Here is a 20,896-nt window from a genome sequence, read left to right as displayed (position 1 = left end):
AGAGAGAGAGAGAGAGAGGACTACGCATTTCATTATAAATGTTGTGCTGTGTGATGTACATTTTTTAATGCTCATTTTATTTTAAATAATTTAAGTTATCTTGAATCCTCTTTAAATTCTTAAGAAACCCACCCAACTTCAAAACAACTTCAAGCGACATGTTTACAATAAACATGCTTATACACAATGAAAAACATGTACAACACCCACATCTCTTCTTCAGGGAATAAAAGTGGGGCTGAACAATTATGCAACTGCTAGTAATGCAAGCGCAGAAAATAAACAAACAAGTCAACAAGTTAATTTTAAAGATTTATTTTCTCACTGACATCAAAGGTTCTTTTTTCCAATGCTGGAAAACACAGCTATTAATCCTGACAAACGAAACACAGGAAGTGGGTAAAAAAAGTCAAATTAAGAGCTACGTGTAAAAGAGCACATTTAACTTAAAAACAACAATACATGCAAAAAAATACAAACAAAACAAAAACTTGTAAGAGTCATCTTGGGAAAACCATTCCCAAACTCATTGAATAGAAGATGATAATAAGTAGTGTTTTCAGTTCAAAATAACAAAACACCAGAATAAAATGGCGACCGGCGCTTGGCTCTTAAACACCACACACACACACACACACACAAAAGAAGGATTCATTGTAAAGACAGCCAAGGACCTGCATCTGCTGCCAAAATTCACTTCTAACCTTCACGCAACGTATCGGAAACATTCTCAGAATGTCTATAACATAAAACCTCACACTGGGGTTCTAAAAAAAGTGCATCAAACTTCCCTTGGATGCACACGCACACACTGAAGTGTAATATCGGCAAATGAGTCATGAGATGATGCTTGTATGTGTGCCTGGGCCACGTGACAGCTCGCTGTAGTGAAATTGGTCTATTGTGTCATTTTAAACGGCTAGCTTGTTATCTTCACAGGCTTCACAACACTGAAATGAGACACTTGATCTGTTTCTCTCTAGGAAACACTTGCTGCACTTTCTCCTCACACCTTCGTGGTGTTGGTCGGTTCACCAACCAAAACACAAATCAGGAAAATCTGACATATAAAAGCCAACAAACAATGGGAGGGAAGTCGGCTATGGTCTACTCACATAGTTCAACTTTCAAGTAATTTAGTTTGGCACACAAACCAACCAAGACTATATTTCAGAAACAAAGAAGTATTTAACAGGAAGGCAACCACGGAAACAGGATTGAATTCCAGCATTTCAGAATATACATCTGGGTCGACCTTTGCTAAAATAACAGCGGTAACATTCCCTGCTTATCATTCCCTCAATTATCAAACTTAAAAAGAATGGGATAGTTTCTGTGCCACTGGCAACAACTGACAAAATTGGAATCAATTGTAAACTTGCACCGTCATTGGTGTGAATCTACTAGAGATTTACAACGGTAAACCACAGAATCCCGAATTAATTAAGATTCCTTATTAAAACAATGTCATGTTACAAAAAATTGTGAGAGTTTAAGTCCCTCAACCCCATCCACCCAAACTGCTGTACTGCATTTGTCTCCTGGTCACCAAACATGCAGCTTTGCTTTTTGTTAGGAATGTTGATCCCGTTTGTTTAAGGAAACAAAGTCATTAATGCGTTTCAGTATTTGGCAGGAATTGATCTGAAAATGATGAGTTGATAAAAAACGTCATTCAAAACCCAACCCTTAAGCATTGTTCTGCTAGGGGCAAATAAGGATGTTGAATAAGGCACCTGTCCTACTTCGTCAACAGCAGTTACCCTCCAGCACAGCAATCACCTATACAAACATTGTCAATCTTATCTCTATCCAACTTTCGATGTCCATCTCAACTGAACCTCAATCACAACTCATCGCAAAACAGCAGCATGCCATGTACAGTATATACGAGAGCTTTTCAATCTAATGTCAGTCCCTATCAATCTACAAAAAACATTTCATCATTTTCTTCCCTCCTGTCAAGAAACGTTCTAAAACCTCTGTGCTGCCCTCTTTACCTGATGTTTGATGAACAGTTGGGCTTCACTTAGGGCTGTGTGCGAGCATGTTTTTTGGCCTGGGGGCTTCTGGGACATCCCCTGTAATTTACAGATAGCCCTGAGAAGCTTTGGGACAAAAGGCATCTGTATGCAGCAGAAAAGAGGGGAAGGGGAGTGTGGATGTGTAATTGTGTGTTCATAGTGGTGGCGGGGGTTTACTTTAATGTTGGGGGTTACGATTCTGTCTATTCCTGTCTACTGTAAACTCTAATTTCCCAAACTGGAAACCTCTGGAAAAATAATTCACTGTGAGAATCTTAAGTCTTTTTGACTTCTTGGTTGGATCTGGCAAAACTAGCGCTAAAATATTTCACTCTAAAAATCAAAAGAAATTTTTTTTTTTTTGAGCCCATTAGGGTTTTTCATAGCGAGAACTGTTCAACCCTTTGAATATATTTTGATTATTATCACAGTAATTATTATTACTGTAATACTGTAAATTTCTAGTGTACTACAGTAACAAATTACTGTAACAGCCTTTACAAAACATTTTATGTTTAATAAATTAAAACCAGTGCACCAGCACTACCAAGGCGTATAAATAGTAAAAAAATGAAATATATATTCTTAATATTTAGGATGATATCCCTTATGAAAATTGAATTCCTATTTTGTTCTTTTGAATCTGAGGTGAATTATAAAGCAAGCATGTTCTTCAGGTTTAGTGACATCCCGCAAGAATTTGCTTTAAGCGTCTGCAAAATGACTCCGGGGTTAGGTCGAGTCTGCAATTCGGTCAAACCCATGCAAAAGAGACGCACAAAAACAAGTCAACATAAAAATTAAACGAGTCTCTTAAAGTTTCCATTGGAGCAGGCCCAAAATTAAATGTCTGGCTGGTTTGACATGTCATGTGACACGAGAAGTCGCATGGAACAAACCCGTTCTTTCCTTCCTCGGTTATCCCCAACAAAAGAAACCAGACAAAAACAATTGAGAATGAGAATATTTTGTTGTGCAGGGGACAGCGTCACACAAGGAATGGGGTGGTGGGAGGGGTCCCGACTTGTCAATCATTTCCCCAAGAGCTGTTTTCTCTGCTGTTCCAACAAAGCTTCAAGATGATCTGCTCTCTTCAACGCAGCCTGAAAGATCAAAGGTGTAAGGAGAAAGCGATTTTAAACACATTTATTACAACACAGCTCACAAACACTGTTTGCACATGTAGTACTGTATGATAACGGTGTCTTTTGACGTTTCGAAACATGACAAATTTCCCTGTACACACAGTAACCAAATCAGAGAACATCCACTTGACACATAAACTGTAAATGGGGCTTTAACGTAAAATGCATCACATGACATTTTATACCTCATGCTGTTTCCTCAGGTTATTCACAGTCTCTTCTTTCTTCAGAATAGCCGACTTCACTCTATTTTAATGAGGAGATCAAAAACTCATCAAATACACAACAAAATCATTTCTTTCAAAAATGTCTGAAATCATTGCATAATTTTGTCCGTCACTAGCCATTTTTCTCTTACCTTTGATGCACTTCCGCAAGCTCCTCCTCCTTCTCTCGACTAACTCGTTCTACCTCTAATCGGAGTCGTGCCTTTGCCTCAGACACCTCGATTTTCATCCTCTTGTTCTCTTCTTCGGTCTCTACCAACCGTTCTGCAAATTCCTGCCTGATCACTTCCGCCAGGCCGCGACGCTCCTCCGACAACTTGTCACGTGCCTGTGATCCACATCATGGAAAGAGATTGTGGAAAAATGCAAATTGTTTTAAGGCCTGAGAATAGACATTTACATTTAACAGCTTTTCATCCAAAGCGATTTACAAGAGAGAGGAGAGGAAAACAAAACGATTCATTGCACGAACTGATTCTATTCTTCAAATACAGAAGCCAAATAAAACGTATGACCTTTGCTTCTGTTCAAGATTTTGGAAAGCCACGATTCTTATTCAGATGCAAAACATTTCTCTTTTAGTACCAGCAATACCGGTCTTATTGTATAGATAAGGGTGTGAACTCCACTCCTTCAATTTAAAACTTAAGCTTTAGTTTTTGTGTTTGTACTTTACACCCCCAACAACAGAAGCAGCTGACAAGTGTACTGGTAGCAAAAAAGCTCAAAAGTCACCTAGTTTATTGCACCTGGGAACTTGACTAGATTTTTAAATAGAAAACGTGTTTTCATCATCTGACTTGCACATTACTATGTGATCATCTAAGATAACGTGATAGATTCCTGATTTTTTATTGACATAAGCTACTATTTGCAATTCACAAGTGCTGGTATGAATTAAATAAAGACCAGGTTCCAAACAGAGTGATTTACATCACTAAAACATACTGGAACTTAATCCTTTCTGCATCTTACATACAGGGTCAGAAGAGTTCATGACTTACACGGCAAGTCCTGTTCTCATTAAGTTCGGCTCAAAATGTGTTAAGTGTGATTAAGACTCTCGAGACGTATTACTAATACAACAACATGTCATTAAAACAAACACCTGAACAACAGTCTTTATATGGCATTTGGTCATTTTTTAAATATCAAAATAGCAATGTTATATCATATACTAAGAACCATTATTATTATTAATAATAAATGTAATGAAATAATAAATCATTAAGAATCTTTATAAGAATAACATTTTCGATTCTAATCCTTATACGCTGCGCTTAAGGTGCAGCCACGGCACCCATTCACTTGCAAAGGTTTTGTGTCTATACAAGAGAAGCTAATGGGTGCAAGAGCTGTTTGGTTAAATTATGACAGATTCTTCATGTTTGGGTGAACTTTCCCTCTTAACTACTGAACAGAGGTCCTTTATGACTCCAGATTAGTTGTATAACTTCAAGGTAAAAGGAGTACGGTATCAGTGGACTATAATAGACTCAAAGGCTTTAGAAGGCATCTCTGCACTTTTAATTGACCAAAGACAAACAGGGCAGTGCCACGTGACTGCAGTTACCTGGGAGAGGTCACTTATCTCCTGTTCTTTCTGTCGTAAGAGCGACTGCAGACGGAGAAGCTCTGCCTCCATCTCGCTCTGTTTCCCTCGCATCTCCTGCTGTTTCTGCAGTGCTGCCCGCTCCGAACGCTCCAGATCTCTGAGCTCGGCTTCGTATTTCTCCCTCACGCGCTTTATCCTGCCAGAAAACACCCGCTCCATATTATTACACATTTAAACATTAAACGGCTAGTTGAAGCAAAAATTTATTTGTGATCATTAATTCACCCTCATGCGGTTCAAAACTTTTTTTGTGGAACCCAAAAAACGGTCTCAACATTCTGCAAAATAATGTCCTGCAGAAGACAGAAAGCCCTACTGACATGATAGTGATTTAATGATGTAAGATTTCATATCTCTGATGTTCACTGTGACATCCTGTTCTCTCTACAGACACACAAACAGGAAGTTGAAACGCACCGGTTGTCAGACGCTCTCTCACACTCCTCTCTCGCTGCTCTGGTTTCCTCCTCCAGTTTCTGAATGGCCAGCTCGATCTCTTTGTCTCTCCCTCGACGCACTTCCTCTTTCAGCTCCCTCTCTCTACTCAAGAGCCAAGCTTCCTGTGAGAGGAAACCCCATGTTTGAGACCACCACAGGGACATTTCATTACACACTACATTAGAAAACATTGTCTCGCCAACATCTGTTTGCCCTTGTGGCTGGGTAAATAAAGCATCTGTGAGATACATGAGATATAAGCTTGTATGTTTGCTGACATAGATGTAAGGATTGATTATTATCAAAGCTAACTAGACTAAATATCATAGTGTTTGATCTAGCAAATATTGATTTCACTTCTTTTAAATTTTGTAACTCGTCCGAATTCGTTGCCGTGACCTTTTGATCACATTTTCTTTTTGCAGTGAACAGGCGAGGAAATCTGAGATATTAAATGTGTTCTCAGCCACAACAGAGGTCATTCTACCCATTTTATTGTCACTGATGTAAAAACCCAAGTAAAGTGTGGAAAGTTTTCTGTTAAACAGTGGTTGGCAAACAATAGATCTGAGACAATATTGACATTTTGTGCGCACACATTTACCTCTCACAAACGCTCTCTCTATGCAAACCTTAACACTTACAACATTTCGCATTCAACACATGGAACAAAATTAAATGAAAGTATGTAAGTTTAGTTTAAAACATTATTCAACAGAAAAGAAAAAACATTTACACAACCACAAACCTCTTTCTTCATGTAATTTTCTTCCCACGTCTGTTTCTCAATCTCAAGTCTTTCCTTCAGGGCTTTTCCTTCAACCTAATAAAAAATACCAACAGGAGAACGATTTAAAAAAGCAACAAACCAACATGTCAACATTCTTTAAGGCGGGTGTCTATGTACCATCAAACTGGATGTTCAGGTTAAAAAGCTTCAGATAAAACGGTCACATTAACACATGCGGTTTAATTGTTTGCAGAACAAACAGACAAAGCTATTCAACCAACTATTCAATGTCAAATATTAATTTATAAATAGTAAATACACACACACACACACATATTTTGTTCGTCTATACGTGTATACGTGTATATGTATGTATGTATGTATATATATATATATATATAAACACACACAGAAGGGCAAAGAAAGCATGTGATTAAGCAGCATTACTTAAATTTACATTTAGCAGACGCTTTTATCCAAAGCGACTTACACAGAGTTCGGGGAGCAATAAGCGATATGTCATAAAGTATTGCTACAAGTACAGAGTTCCTCATACGAACTGTTGGGAATCTTCAACACTAGATTTGAGTTCTACCTGATGTCGTCTCTCCTGCTCTTCTCGGCTCTTCTCCAGCTCTTCTCGGAGTGCTTTTCCTGCCAGAGAACTATTGTCTTCCAGTTGCTTCCTTAAGTCTTCGAGCTCAGCACGCTGCCTGTTGTGCAAACAACAAGTTTTGTATTTTAAATGTATTTAATATAAAGTAATATAACGTTTATGTTGTTGCCGCTGAAACCATCTATAAGAAAGTAGCTGCCAATATCTGCAACCATATCGGATAGAGACCTGCTTGTGTAACGAAATGACCTTTGAACCTGACCTGGCTGCAAGCTGTGCGAGTCGTTCTTTCTCCTCTGAAACCTCCTTGAAGAGACGTCTCCTCTGCTGCTGCAAAACGTTCTCTTCCTCCTGCAGCTGCTTCTCGAACCTGAGACGTGCATGCACGCAATTACTCGGCTGTACATAGAAATTTACACTCGGGAAAGGAGAATCCATTTTCGTTTTTTAAACAAACACCAGAAGGTGGTTGGGTGTTTAACCACCTAAACTGTTTGATCACATAGTCTGATCAGCAACACTTTGCAGTCTCAAAAAAACTACCCTGCCCTTGCCCTTATCTTGTGCCTTTTATACTGTACCTGATCGATTGGTTTGTAATCATGTTTAGTTACATGACAAGGGTGATAGATTGAAGTAGAAACATACACTAGTTTTTATTTTTATTTTATAATTCCATTTCATTTATCTCATTTATTACATTATTCTATGTATTCTTATTTCCATTATATATTTACTAACCCTTACTACGATTTATGCATTTATTACTATTCATTTATTAAATATATTAATTCATTTATTTATTTTATCATTCACTTTTATTCTTGTTATTTTGTTTACATTTTGTTCTTATTTTGAATATTGCTTCTGTTGGGTGCTTTACTGTCTTTTATGCTGATATGAGTATCCAGAGGTCTCCATCTCAAGGTTCATAATAACGTCACAAGACGATGTTTTGATACTTGCATGGTTAATAACACCCATTGAATCTGTTTCTAGTCAGGCGAAGGTGGACAGAGCTAGACTGAGCATTGAAACACAACTGAGATTATTCAATAAACCATCTTCATTCATTTTATTCAACATCACTTCGTCTCCTGCCAGCTGTTCTTTCCTTCAAATTCTCAGAGAATGTAAAGTATTTATTAGCAATGTACTGAACCATCTGTTTATATTTGACTAAATCCCTGATAGAGTCCAGACGTCAGAATAATATCAGTCTATGCATGAGTTTTCTATTTTAAGATGGAAAAAATAAATGCGACAAAAAGGGACGCATGTTTTTGAGACACCACATCATTTGTGGGATTTCTGTGTCATATGGGTATTTAAACAACCAAATATTGACATCAGTACTGAGAAAGCCTTGACATTTTTCATCTTAAAGGAACAGTTGAAAAAATCAATGAATCACCCTGAACTGTACATGTTTCTTTGTTCTGATGACATTTACATTTAGTTATCCAAAGCGACTTACAAAGAGTTCGGGGAGCATCAATCATTTCTCATATTTATCCAGAGAAAGGTATTTCTAAGAATGCTAGACACCAAACAGTTCTTGGCCACCATTGTCTACCATAGTAGGAAAAACATGTTTGGATATTTCTTTGTTCTGTGAACACAAAATACATTTTAAAGCATGTAGGAAAACAAACAGTTCTGGGACACTTCTGACTACCTTTGTCATTTTTCCTACTATGGTCGTCAATGGGGTCCAAGCACTGTTTGGTTACAAACATTCTTCCAAATCTCTTTCTGTGTTCATCAGAACAAACTTGAGGATGAGTAAATGACAGAATTACATTTTTTGGGTGAACTGTTCCTTTACATTTGAAATTTGCATGAGTGTGTAGGTTGAAATACCTCTGCTTGGCCATTTCTCTCTCTCTCTGACACTGTTCATCTCTCTCTCGCTCCAGCTGCTGTCGCAGTTCCTCAGTCTGCCTGACGTAGCGTTGAGCGGCCCTCTCGTCTGCCTGGAGCAGGTCAGCCTCATGAAGAGCTTTTAGTTTTTTCAGCTCCTGCTTGTGTTTGGAGATCAGCTTCTGGATTTCTGGCTCCAGACCTGAGGGCATATACGAGAGGAGATACTTGAGCTCAATACTCCTCTGGTGTCTCAATGGGAGCAAATCCCATCAGCTGTGAGTTAAGAGTAAAAGCCGTTGGGAGGACCGACAATAAATGCTCAACGCATATTGCTGTGGTGTTTGGGCGTCAACACGCTTCTGGCCATAAAGTGTAGTTTAACCTCTCATATGTTCATATTTTTGTTACTCAGCTAGTGTTGGTGGGTCTAGTGGATCCGCTGCAGTTTTGGGTTTAAAATTCAACACAAGCAAACACTTTATGTTAAAATAATAAAAAAAAACAATTAGAAGCAGTCTAAACATTATATATGGTTAATATTTGCCCTGCACCTTTGTTAGATCACATTTATGAATTAAAGTGCTCCACATTTTTTTGCAGGGAATGGCAGGGGCAGAAACAGAAAACTCACGCTTACACACATACTCACAAACACGCACACAGAAACACACACAAACATACTAAAAGGAGGCCAAGACATGAAGAGGACACAATAAAGTTACACAGAACCTAGTTACCACAATTTCATAAGCCCTGGGTCCAGTGGATATATGTAATATAAATGTGTAGGGGTGTGCGGCCATTAAAAATCTATCCTGATATATGCTCTTTACAGAAAATAAGCCAAGCCAATGAGTTTGAATTTGAAAGCAAGTCAAATTTGAAGCTTAGATTCTGGTGTTTCTGGTTGAAGCGGAGTTTATTCTGGTGTTTCTAGGAAATTACAAGAAAATATGTCCAGTTTCAGATCTGGTGGGTTCATAGACAGTCAGGGCTGAAATAGATAACGTTGAAGGGTCTGAGAAAGGGGGCGCTGTTGTGGACAGATGTGTTTTGCCAACCTATGCTGACCTTTTACTGTAATCTCCTTGATCTTTTTGGTCTTCTCATCGATCCATTTCTCCCTGCGGATCTTTTCCGTAGCACTCATTAACTCTTTCAGCTTCTTAATCTCCTGCAACAGAAACAGAACACATCAGTTTAGATGGATGTAGATGATCTATTAAATGAATTGGTTTAGTGATTGATCAAGTTTATTTGGCATGTACACAAACAGGTTTAAGTGGCAAACGCAAGAGCAGACTCAGTACATATTAAACAAAGTAATTAAGTTATTAAAAGTAAGTATATTAAGCAATTAAGAATAAGAGCATTAAGGACTTCCATCAAAAAGAACAGAAAGACTTTGTGGTAACAGCAGCGATGAATAAGACGTTGTGAAAATGCTAGAATATCAGAGTGATGGATGAAAGGTTAGATAGGAAAACAAGAGTTACCTCACACATGGGACCCAAGATTTGCCACACCTACAGGCAGACGGAAGGACAGATACAGACAGAAAGGCCCCAAAACAGCAGAAAGAGGAAAGAGAAATATGGTTAGCAGTGGCAAAAGCAGCACGACAAACACAAGCTCAGGTTTAGAGGGATGCGAGAAATGCCTAATTATGGCGGCCACAGAAACACCGAAAAAATCAGAATCAGAAAGAGCTTTATTGCGCTTGGACACACAAGGAATTTGTCTCAGTGACAGAAGCTTCCAGTGCACATACAGGTAACAAAAGTAAAAATAAATATGTGAGAATCAATACGCATTTGAGAAAGAGGACAATATTTGACAAAAGGACAAACCCACACACACACTACAGCAGACATTCAAAGGGATTGTTCACCCAAAAATGAACATTTTGTCATCATTTACTCGCTCTCAAGTTAAATTTCACTGTTATGCATAACACAAAGATATTTGACAGAATGTTTATAACCAAACAGTTACGGGGCACTATTGACTACCATAGTAAACGATAAAACTACCATAGTTGTCAATAGAGCCCCAGAACTGTTCGGTTTTTCACGCTCTTTAAAATATCTGAACAAAGACACGTATACAGGTTTGAAACAACTTGTGGGTAAATGACGACAGAATTTTTGGGTGAACTATCCCAGAGGATTCTTTAGGAAAAGTTTACAGAAAAACAAAACATTTTCTTTAAGACCCCAAACTTTTTCTACTTGACACAAAATGAGATGTAATGGATAGACTGCAAGTTAACATTATCTTTGCACTATACATTTAAGTATATTAACCAGTCACGCAACAACCTATAGCATATAGGGCCATTAAACATCTGCTAAATCGATAAATGTAAAATATTCCTTTTTGGATCTTCACTACATTCAATGTATGGAAAAGGATCTCCTTTTGTGGTCCACTCCAGGCCCAGGATCAGGTCTTGGCTACCCAAGACATAACGATCAACTGAACTCACCAGTTCATGTTGCTCCTGCATCTGAGCTATCTTCTTAGTGTACTTCTGATCCACCTGCTTGAGTTCTCCAACCACCTCCTCGCAGCGTTCACTCAGAGCTTTTTTATCATCAATCAGCTGAGAAGAAAAAGTGTTTTCTTGTTCCCAACATATCCTTGGCTACATACATTTTGTATTTGCTGAGGTTATTACCTGGTCTATAAACATCAGGTGTCTTTGTATTGTTGCTTCATACTGCTGTTTGTGCTGCTGAAAGTTATGATTGAGCTCTTTTTCTGTTTCCTTCACGTGACGGATCGTCAGCTCCCTCTGCTGGGCCTAAATAAAAACACATGTACATCAGTCTCACTGTAAACATAGAACGTTTTCGCAAACAGCACACAAAATAAGGTGCGTGTTTGTCATACCAGCGCCGTTTGAAGCATATTAATGGTGCGCTTCTTTTCGTCCACCTCCAGCTTGAGTCTCATCATGGATCCTGTAACCTCAGCCGCCGTGGCTGATGCCTGTTCTACAACTGCTAGATCCTCCTCTGACAAAACCACCTACACACACACAGACAAAAACATGTAAACATCTGCACTGACACAAGACAAACATTTATTTCATAATTTCATCTGTGTTTACCTCTCGGTGTGATCCAGAGGTGACAGAGCGTGGTCTCTCCTGCTCAGATTTCTCCATCTCATCCAGGAAGCTCATAATGCTTTGCAGTTTGGCTTCAGACAGCAGGGCGCCCCCATCTGGGAGGACAGGAGTCTGACTCAACTGCCTGTGTCGTTCCACGTTATCGGTTGTCAGGGAGTTGTTGGAGTCTCCGTCCTGAGGAGAAAACAGGTCATACTGTGATTGGCATGGCCAGTCAGAACAGAAATAATTGACATATACATGTCACATTTTGACATGACGAGCCACACACTTGAGATGCCAAACACATATTTTGCATTTCTGCGCCTCCGAAAGAAGAGTCTCCGAGCGCCACTGGAAGCAACTCACCTCATCAATCCAAGAGTACTTGTTCTTTCTACAGCTATTGGGCTCTGACAGTCTTTCCGGCTCCTCTTCTAAGAGTTTCAGTGTGTCCAGCAAATCATTTAGGGTGGTTTTTGACTGAGCCCTACTCGATGGAGCCCCCTGCCGCTGATCCTCCATGCTTACAGACCTCTGCAGGATCTCCTGGGGGAATTTTGTTATTTTAAAATCAAACTTAACTCTTTAGTTTAGAGACAATGAAATTAAGAGCGATATGAGGACGGGGGATTACCTGGGAATCCTGAGAATTTCTGCACAGAGAATCAACAGGTGACACAGCCCTCACATTTGTCACATCTTCCAGATCAGAAACCACATTCACATTAGAATCTGTAATAAAACAGTCAAGCCAGGCCAAACTTTAAAGTGATAGTTCACCCAAAAATGAAAATTCTGTCATCATTTACTTACCCTCTTGTCATTTCAAACCTTCCGCAGAACAAAAAAAAGTTATTTTGAAGAAAGTTGATAACCGAACAGCACTGTACCCCATACACTTCTGTTGTATGGACACAAAACCAATGGAAGTGAATGGGGTCCAGTTAACAACTTTCTTCAAAAATCTTCATTTCTGTTCAGCGGAAAAAAGATAGTCATACAGGTTTGAAATGACAAGAGGATGAGTAAATGATGACTGAATTTTTATTTCTGGGTGAGCTATCACTTTAAGACTCATATTAATGATGTCTATGTTTTTATTCTACCCCAAATACATTTCAAACCATGCAAAGTGATGTACCTCACGGCTTTATATCACAAAACACAGAATTAGCTACAGACAGGTGAGCAGAACAAACCTGTGTTTTTAGCTTTAATATCAATGGGAGAAGTTGGTGAACTCTTGGAAAGTTTTTTACGGCCCTTTTTCCCTTGTCTTCGTGCCTCCAGTTCCTCCTCTGCTATCTGGTGGACCTCTGTGGCCCGTTGAGCTCTTTTCTGCTGAAGCTCCTGTTTTGGAGACAATTTTAAAACATGAAAAAACGATCAGAAACACAACAATGTGTAACGTGTAGAAACAAATTATGACAGCGATACTATACTGTTTATATTTGGAACATTCAAAAGTAGAACAGGATTATAACAGGAAAGTCATTCTTTAAGACGCAGTTTTTGTTTTACAGCGGCCACTGGCGTTGTTTTATAGATTTGCAACAAATCTTTCAGTCCAAACACAATGGTGGACACCACAGTACAAAAAGTGTGTCTTCCCATGTTAACACAGTACTCAAAAGCACAACAATTATAAGTATAAAAAGAAGGATAAAGTCAAGTCAAGTCAGCTTTATTTATATAGCGCTTTTTACAATTTTCATTGTTACAAAGCAGCTGTACAAGAAAACATTGACTATAAGCAAAACATATAAGGTTATGCAAGTCAAAACACAGGTCAAATATCAGACAGACTATAAATTCCAATATGCAATGTTAATTAAATAAAACTATAAAATTCTAGCAGCCCCCCCCGGCCAGGCAAAACAGTATGTAAACGGTGGCGAGGAACCCAAAATGGAGGAGAAAAAACCTCAGAGGGAAACCAGGCCTAACCAGGGGATTCCAGTTCCCCTCTGGCAAAAGCAGAAGCCTCTGCACAAGCTCAACAGTGCTTGCACAACAAGGCAAAATAATACAATTTTTTTATTTAAGATTATCATGAATAATCTAATAGCTGCTGATTATTAATAACGGATCATCCGTAAAAAGTCAGGCTGGAGAATATTATAAAGACTTTCCAGCAGGGACGCATTAGGACCCGTGTCTTACAAAGGCTTTTAGCAGAGATACTCATTTAGATATAAATCTAACTCTAACTCATAACTCATAGATATCTATGGATATACTTTCCAGCAGAGAGACGATGGAGAGATAGATCGTCTAAAAATGACCACCGAGGAGGTTAGTTTGATTCGGTTCAGTATGTGAGTAACATTGATTTTTATGTTTGTTAGAACCAATATATGTTGTTGTTGTAATAGTAGCTGTGTGACATAGCAGTTTTGACATCATTGTTTATCTGGAACCGTTTTAATATTGTACTCGTCCAGATGTAGCCGGTCCCACTCGCCCCGCTCTCCGCGGGCTTCGAACCGACGTTGGTCCGAATGGGAGTCTGTGGCTAGAGCGTCTCTGTTGGTCGGGGAGTGAGGCTTACACACTGCACAGCTCTTCACTAGCTTGCACCCGAAACACTCACCCCCCTAAACCTCACTCCCATCCGGGTCACGGCACCAATGTAGCCGGTCCCACTCGCCCCGCTCTCCGCAGGCTTCAAACCGACGTCGGTCCGAATGGGAGACGGGCGCTCTAACGAGGAGGCTAAAGACCGCAGTCTCTAGAGTCTGTCGCTAGAGCGTCTCTGTTGGTCGGGGAGTGAGGCTTACACACTGCACAGCTCTTCACTAGCTTGCACCCGTTATACAGACACTAGAGAGAGAGCAAGAATGCGTTGGCGCTAAAACTGGAGAGCAAGATTTACTCTTTTACTCAATGATGAATAAATTTAGTTAATCTGCAGGTCAGATGCGTTCCGAACCATAGAGCAAGATTCGGACGGATCATCCGTGGTTTATTTCACCACTATACCAAATGTCTAAACATTCTTGAATCAAGAAGCTTTTCTTGATGAGAAAACTGACCTAATCTGCCAAGTGGGGCAAGAATAATTTTCTTGAATTGAGTGACTTAGAAAAAAGGTAAATTTTTCTTACCCCATTGGCAGATTTTCTTTCTTGTTTTAATGAAATTTCATTAAAGACTTATTTTCTTAGGTAATTTTGCTCATCAAGAATTTTGTTGGAAACAAAAGAAGATATTTTAAAGAATGTAGGGAAGCAAACTGTTCAAGGGCACTTTTGACCACCATTGTAATTTTTCCTTGGTCAATGGTGGCCAAGAACTGTTTAGTTGACGCATTCTTCCAAATATCTTTCTCTGTGTTCATTGGCACAATTAAATTATACAGATTTAGAAAAACTCTATAGTGAGTACATTTTTAAACAGAATTTTTCTTTTTTGGGTGAACTGTCCCTTTAAGTGTTGCTAAACGCTGTTATATACCTGTATAGCAGTAAGTCGTGCAAGACGGGCTTTCTCCTCTCTGATGCGTTTTCTATCATCATCTTTCTTTTTTAATGATTCAGAGGTTTTCTGATCTGCTCTCTGTCCCCTCTCCTGGAACAATCAAGTAAATGCATTCGTTTTTTAATTCCACGAAACCACCCATGAAATGTACTGATATCAAGAACAGTAGTTTATTCATTAACGCCCACTGCTGGCCTACATTTGAACTACACAGAACATTCAATCACTACAAACAATTAAGTTAAAGACATTACCTTCTTTTTGTATGCTAGAACTTGCTTGAGAGCATTTTCATTGGCTCTCTTTCTGTTGGTATGATGCCGAAACCAACGCTGGATAGTAACAGCTGCATGATTCACATGCTGAATAAACCTTGAAATCGAGTAATTTTCTATTTAATAGACACCAAATATGAACAAAATACAACCAAATCACAAATTTAAACTGCTATCAATGTACACTTTTCTTGATCTATAATCACAGATATTACGGGATGTTTCCGACCTCTCTGCCTCTTCCTCGGTCACCTCTCGTCTACGGGGTTGACCTGGGCTTCGGGGACTGTTGTTGTTGGAGCCTGAGGATGCCGAGGAGAAGTTCTTCTGAGACTTAGTGAGAGAACCGGCTACATCTGCAGACACATCGTCATTCACTGTGGCTTTGAGGATGTTACTGTTGAAGCAAAGGGGGAGAGATAAGATTAAATTAGGAAACAGCATACTTTAAGGAATAGTCCACCCAAAAATGAAAACTCTGTCATGAATTAACCTCAAGTTTCTTTGTTCTGTTGAACACAAAGAGAGCTATTTGGAAGAATTTGGCAATTTTTAGTTCTGTGACATCATTACCATACCAGGAAACATTAAATGGTAGTCAAAGGTTTGAAACAACATGAGGACAGAACTTTTAGCCAAAGACAAGGACTTCCAAAACACAGTCCAACCACATATCACAGAGATATTATACCTACTTAAACGATGGTTTCTGATTGGAGCTCTTGGGAGTGAGGGGCTTCTCTGAGTGGTTGTTATGGAGAATGGTGGTCATGGAGTTCCCCACGGCGGCTTTATTGCTCCTAAGTGCACATATTGAAATACAATACAGCAAAGGTTTTTAAAGTTGCACCAATAAAATAAAACAAAAACAAGCTAATCTTAAAGGGATACTTCACACAAAATGTTTAATTCTGTCATCATTTACTCACCTGACGGACAGATTCTGTCCCCCATTGACTCCCATAGTAGGAAAAATTACTTTCTTTAGTTCTGGGGCACTTTTGACTACCATTGTATTTTTTCCTACTATGGTAGTCAATCGGGGCGAGATCTGATTAGTTTTAAGCATTATTCCAAATATCTTTCTCTGTGTTCATCAAAAAAAATTGTATACAGATTTGGAACAACTCCAAGGTTAGTAAATGATAACAGAATTTTCATTTTTGGTTGAAGTATCCCTTTAAAGCCTGGTGTCTGTCTCTATCATAGCAACTGGTAAACTGAAAAAAATTGGTGTTACAGCAAAGTGTGTAAGTGCTGAGAGAAAATATCTTCTCACCTGTTGTTGGCAGTGAAGTTTGCGGCCAGAAAGACTCCAGCCTCCCTCTTCTTCAGTCCTGTAGGAGAATCCATGCTGCAGGTACTGTGAGAGCTGCTGGGTACAGGAAACGCTCTCGGTTGTTCATCCTAGAAACATTACACACAGAAGTGCCATGTTAGACCCGTATGATGTAAGTTTACCACAGTTTAGGACTTCCTGAGTTCAATCATGTTGTTAAGGTGAGTTACTAAAACAACTGTGCAATTGTTAAAAACAAAATGCGAATCAAGATTTCTGAATAAATAACTCTTATGTGTAGAGCAGTACCAGGATGTTCCAGGTAGTTTGGTCTTTGGACGTCTTGGAGAGGCTGGCCAGTTTCCTGCGTCCATCAGTGCTGCTGTTGAACAGAGCCAGGAAGTCTTCTGTGTGGCCATCGCTGCAACCAAACAGGAAGGAAAAAGAGAGTGATAAAAGGTCACAAATACTGGACAGTAAGCATACACAGGACCAGAAGCCTACAAATAATAATGTTTTAGCTGAAGTTGAGCAAAACTACGCTTTCCAATGAAATTTTCTATGTGTTACTAGGGTGTTCTGGGTGGTTGCTCTTGGTTCCCAAGCAACAACCATCTACAACATTTCAAGAACTATTAGTACTGTATATAAATCTGAGCGGTTTGGAAGGTAGAGCATCAATTAAAGATATATTTTGTTTACACAAAATAGGAGCAAATCCAAACCAGTAAAAGCAACTGTACAACCTAGACTACACATATCAGAACATATTGGGCCCAATGAGGAATGTTATAGCGGCGGCTGCATTTAAAGGGCCAGATGTCCACGGGCATATGGCAATTGCATCTTGCTCTGCATTTAAATTCCACCAACACGGTTTTCACCCACACAGCTGACCTGACCCATCGGCATCTGTGCCAGTAACTTCCCATATGTGTGTGTTTTGGGTGTCTGGCGCCCAGCGTCAGCTGTTCCAATGAAAAGAAATTCAAACCCGATTCAAGAACCCCATTCCTCTACATTTCTCCTTTTCAAGCTATTCAGAGACAAGAGAGGTCATGGAATGACAATTATTAAACACCAGAAGGAAGGGGGAAGGGGTTTGGGGTCGATCTTCATTTAAAACCCCTGTGGCATCCCAGGATGCAATGGGACGAGAGGGAAGGGCTAGCAGCTGCCGGACAAAAGAATTTCAGCATGCACACACTTCTGCTTTCACTACGGTCTAATCTGAATGAAACCGGAGATCTGAGTGCTTCTCTTGACAAAGCTGAACACCCCCCCCCCCCTCTTTCTTGCCTTGTGCTGCAAGCGTTGAGGACACAATAACTATTGTCAGAGGAAAACCAGAATCACTCAAGCCCTAGCTTTTGCTACTATAAGGGTACAATCCCCTAAAATTTCCCCCAAAATTCATGCAGGAGATCGATTAAGCATACTGCAACATGGGGATGAGAGTGAATGTGCACTTCACATGTGCATGCATGAACATGTCAACACAGCAAAAATACCATACTGTACATGCGGGCTGTCAGCAAACTAGTTAAGGTGCAGAAAAAATATGTTTTTGCTTTGAGGAAAGGCTACTTTCAGAGTCTAAAGAAGCAAAGAACAACTGTAGCGTATGTATATCACACAAAGCATGTTGGGGTTTCATTTAACCCGAATTCAAAAGGACAAAAATAAATTGTATTTCGTATTGAGACCATTTAGTTATAATTTAATAGAAATGATTGTGACAACATATATAGTATATACTCTAAAAAAGTATTTCTACACGGCTACTAACCCAAAAAATTTAAACAATAACCGTGTTTTAAAACCAATGTACATGGGTTTAGTGAGATTTTTTCATAAACATGTCATTACCAGCCCCAACAGGAGAGTCAATCTTTCTAATCTCTTGAACGACAGGTGGTACTGTACCTGAGGCTTGCGTTGGCCTGCTGGTTCACCTGTGTGGTGCTGTTGGACCGGCGCAGGTTCTTAATTCCTCGTGAACTTCCCAATCCACCATCAGTCTGTCAACAACAGAGAGCGATAAAAAGTCAAAATTGTTTTTAAATGGATCAACTCTAGTTTAAATGAGAAAGGGCTGTATTGAAACAAAATCAGGCACCTCCTGTTATGAACTTCATTTTTGAACATCACACAGACACACGCAACAACATACTGGGTCACCATTCCATTAGGGTGATGGACAGTCCAATTGTATGCATCTCAGAACATATTAACATAACTGTCACCACAGTGACAATAGGTCTGGGAGCATGCACCTCAAGTTAACCAGTAGGCAATAAAATAACCCACTTGTTCTTTTCACTCTGAAGTCCTACACTAAATTCAGCATTTGAATCGCTGCTGTTGACCGAAGACTCTTCAGACAGATGATGATAATACAAAACAGCATGAGATATCATAAACGTTTTGCCAGACTTACCAAAGTGTTTCGTTTCCCCCGGCCGTCACTGGCCACGGATACAGATATGGATCGGGAAAAGTGCTTTCCTGGAGAAGCGCTGCTGGGTCTGCGGCCCATCGTGAGCTGAGAACCGGTCAAACTGAGGTCCAAAAGGTCCCCTGCTGTTCCCGCCTGGATGGATGCGGACGGACTGCGAGTTGTATGCATCTTAACTTGGATGGATATGACAGAGAGAATGTGGTCATGAGAACCTCACACAAAGCAGCATGTCATTCAAATACATAGGTGGTGATGGATATTAGATTAGATTAAACTTTATTGTCATTACACATATACAAGTACAGTGTAACGAAATGTAGTTTAGGTCAAACCAGAAGTGCCATTAGCAAGTGCAGGATATACAGAGTGAATAAATACAGAATAAAATATTAGGAAAATATTATACAGTGGGCATATGAAAATATGACAGTAGATATGCACTATGAACAATATATACAGATGGCTATATACTATAAACAATAATGTACAGGTGGCTATGAACAGATAATAATTTAGACTAAACAATAGTGCAAGTGACTAAATGTGCATAAATGATAGACATTAGCTATTAAAGTTGCAGTGCAATAGGTGAGTTAATGCAGTTGTTGAAGTCACAGTGCAGCGGATGAGTTATGCAGCTCATAAGGCATCTGATCTATATCATTGATTCCATAGATCAGATGCAGCATCGTATGCCCAAACTACTAAAAACAGCCCTTATTGGAAAAAAAATGATGGACAGGTGTTGTGTTTCCATGGAAACATCCGTCCTTTATTAACAGATGTCATTACGACTATGTCATATATTTAGGGTTCAGATATTCTCAATGCTCGCTGCGGAATGTAACTTTGCTTAACAGTCGTATATCTTAAGACGTTAGAAAAGATTAGTCCTCACTAAAATACGAGATGTATACGGTATGTTACAATAACCGATATAAACAAACAGTCTACAGAAAAAAACAAAGACATTCAAAGCAAAGGCCTGTTCCAGCAAAGTCTAAAATACGATGAGGGTTAACACACGATATGTGCTTAATATAAACATTTAAAAGCACGAGCAACACGTTTACTTGAATCGAGTTTGGATGTTACAATGAAACTAACGTTACTGCGACTTTCTTTCAGATATGTCGAAACTGTCTTGCACCGCATCTAGCTAGCACATAACGAGCGACGACAACGGCGAGGTTCGATTGTCCAGTGACCGCTTACCTTCTTCAAACTGCCCACATGAGGTAAATATATCGTCGTTATTTAAATAAAATGATGTTTATTCCCGTTAAGAGCGACTGACAGTGATTTCTCGTTCGTGTCCAACTCCACAGCGCAACATCTCATTGGCAACCAGAAAACACACAGAAGCTCCTCCCATTTGAGTTTTGGATTGGCGGAGCGGTGAGAAATCGGCATACGTGATTGGCTGCGCCGACGTCCCTCAGAGTGATGGTCGAAGGGGGCGTGGCGCGAGGCAAGGCGGCAGATGTGGCGTCAAAGAGCCAGTATGATGAATGATTTATGATGATGGTTTATTAAAAGCAACTTTTTAAAGTCAGTTAAATGTCACAAACTATTGTAGTTTTAATGATTTTATGAAATGTTTTCACCTTGTTTAAGGGACC

General features: G+C 39.4%; 1 protein-coding gene across 2 annotated transcripts; it reads right to left on the bottom strand.

Moving 5' to 3' along the window:
- Positions 1-286: 286 nt before the first annotated feature.
- cep131 (centrosomal protein 131) lies at positions 287-20,646 on the bottom strand. 2 transcript variants are annotated; one of them, XM_079477251.1, is made up of 27 exons: positions 20,490-20,646; positions 19,254-19,447; positions 18,740-18,834; positions 17,123-17,234; positions 16,814-16,941; positions 16,230-16,334; positions 15,764-15,931; positions 15,514-15,631; positions 15,236-15,349; positions 12,979-13,129; positions 12,414-12,511; positions 12,146-12,325; positions 11,777-11,971; positions 11,557-11,694; positions 11,342-11,467; positions 11,150-11,266; positions 10,158-10,187; positions 9,733-9,835; positions 8,659-8,860; positions 7,058-7,165; positions 6,775-6,892; positions 6,198-6,272; positions 5,429-5,571; positions 4,970-5,147; positions 3,528-3,724; positions 3,355-3,415; positions 287-3,127 (listed from the first exon to the last, which is right to left on the bottom strand). In XM_079477251.1, exons 2-27 carry the CDS (start codon positions 19,440-19,442, stop codon positions 3,056-3,058), a joined length of 3,321 nt encoding a protein of 1,106 aa, XP_079333377.1. In that variant the 5' UTR covers positions 19,443-19,447; positions 20,490-20,646; the 3' UTR covers positions 287-3,055. The 2 variants fall into 2 exon arrangements, with proteins under 2 accessions (XP_079333377.1, XP_079333378.1); XM_079477252.1 differs by lacking the exon at positions 10,158-10,187.
- Positions 20,647-20,896: the final 250 nt, after the last annotated feature.

The sequence above is a fragment of the Barbatula barbatula genome, assembly GCF_947034865.1.
Source record: "Barbatula barbatula genome assembly, chromosome: 16".
NCBI classification, from domain to species: domain Eukaryota; kingdom Metazoa; phylum Chordata; class Actinopteri; order Cypriniformes; family Nemacheilidae; genus Barbatula; species Barbatula barbatula.
This window is presented reverse-complemented; position numbering and strand designations above follow the sequence as displayed.

Coding starts and splice junctions, on each gene's coding strand:
- cep131 (XM_079477251.1), bottom strand. CDS start 19,442: ATGCATACAACTCGCAGTCCGTCCGCATCCATCCAGGCGGGAACAGCA. Junction 7,166..8,658: donor AGAGAAATGGCCAAGCAGAG/GTATTTCAACCT, acceptor TGCACGTCTCAG/GTTCGAGAAGCAGCTGCAGG. Junction 6,273..6,774: donor AGCAGGAGAGACGACATCAG/GTAGAACTCAAA, acceptor ATTTTTTATTAG/GTTGAAGGAAAAGCCCTGAA.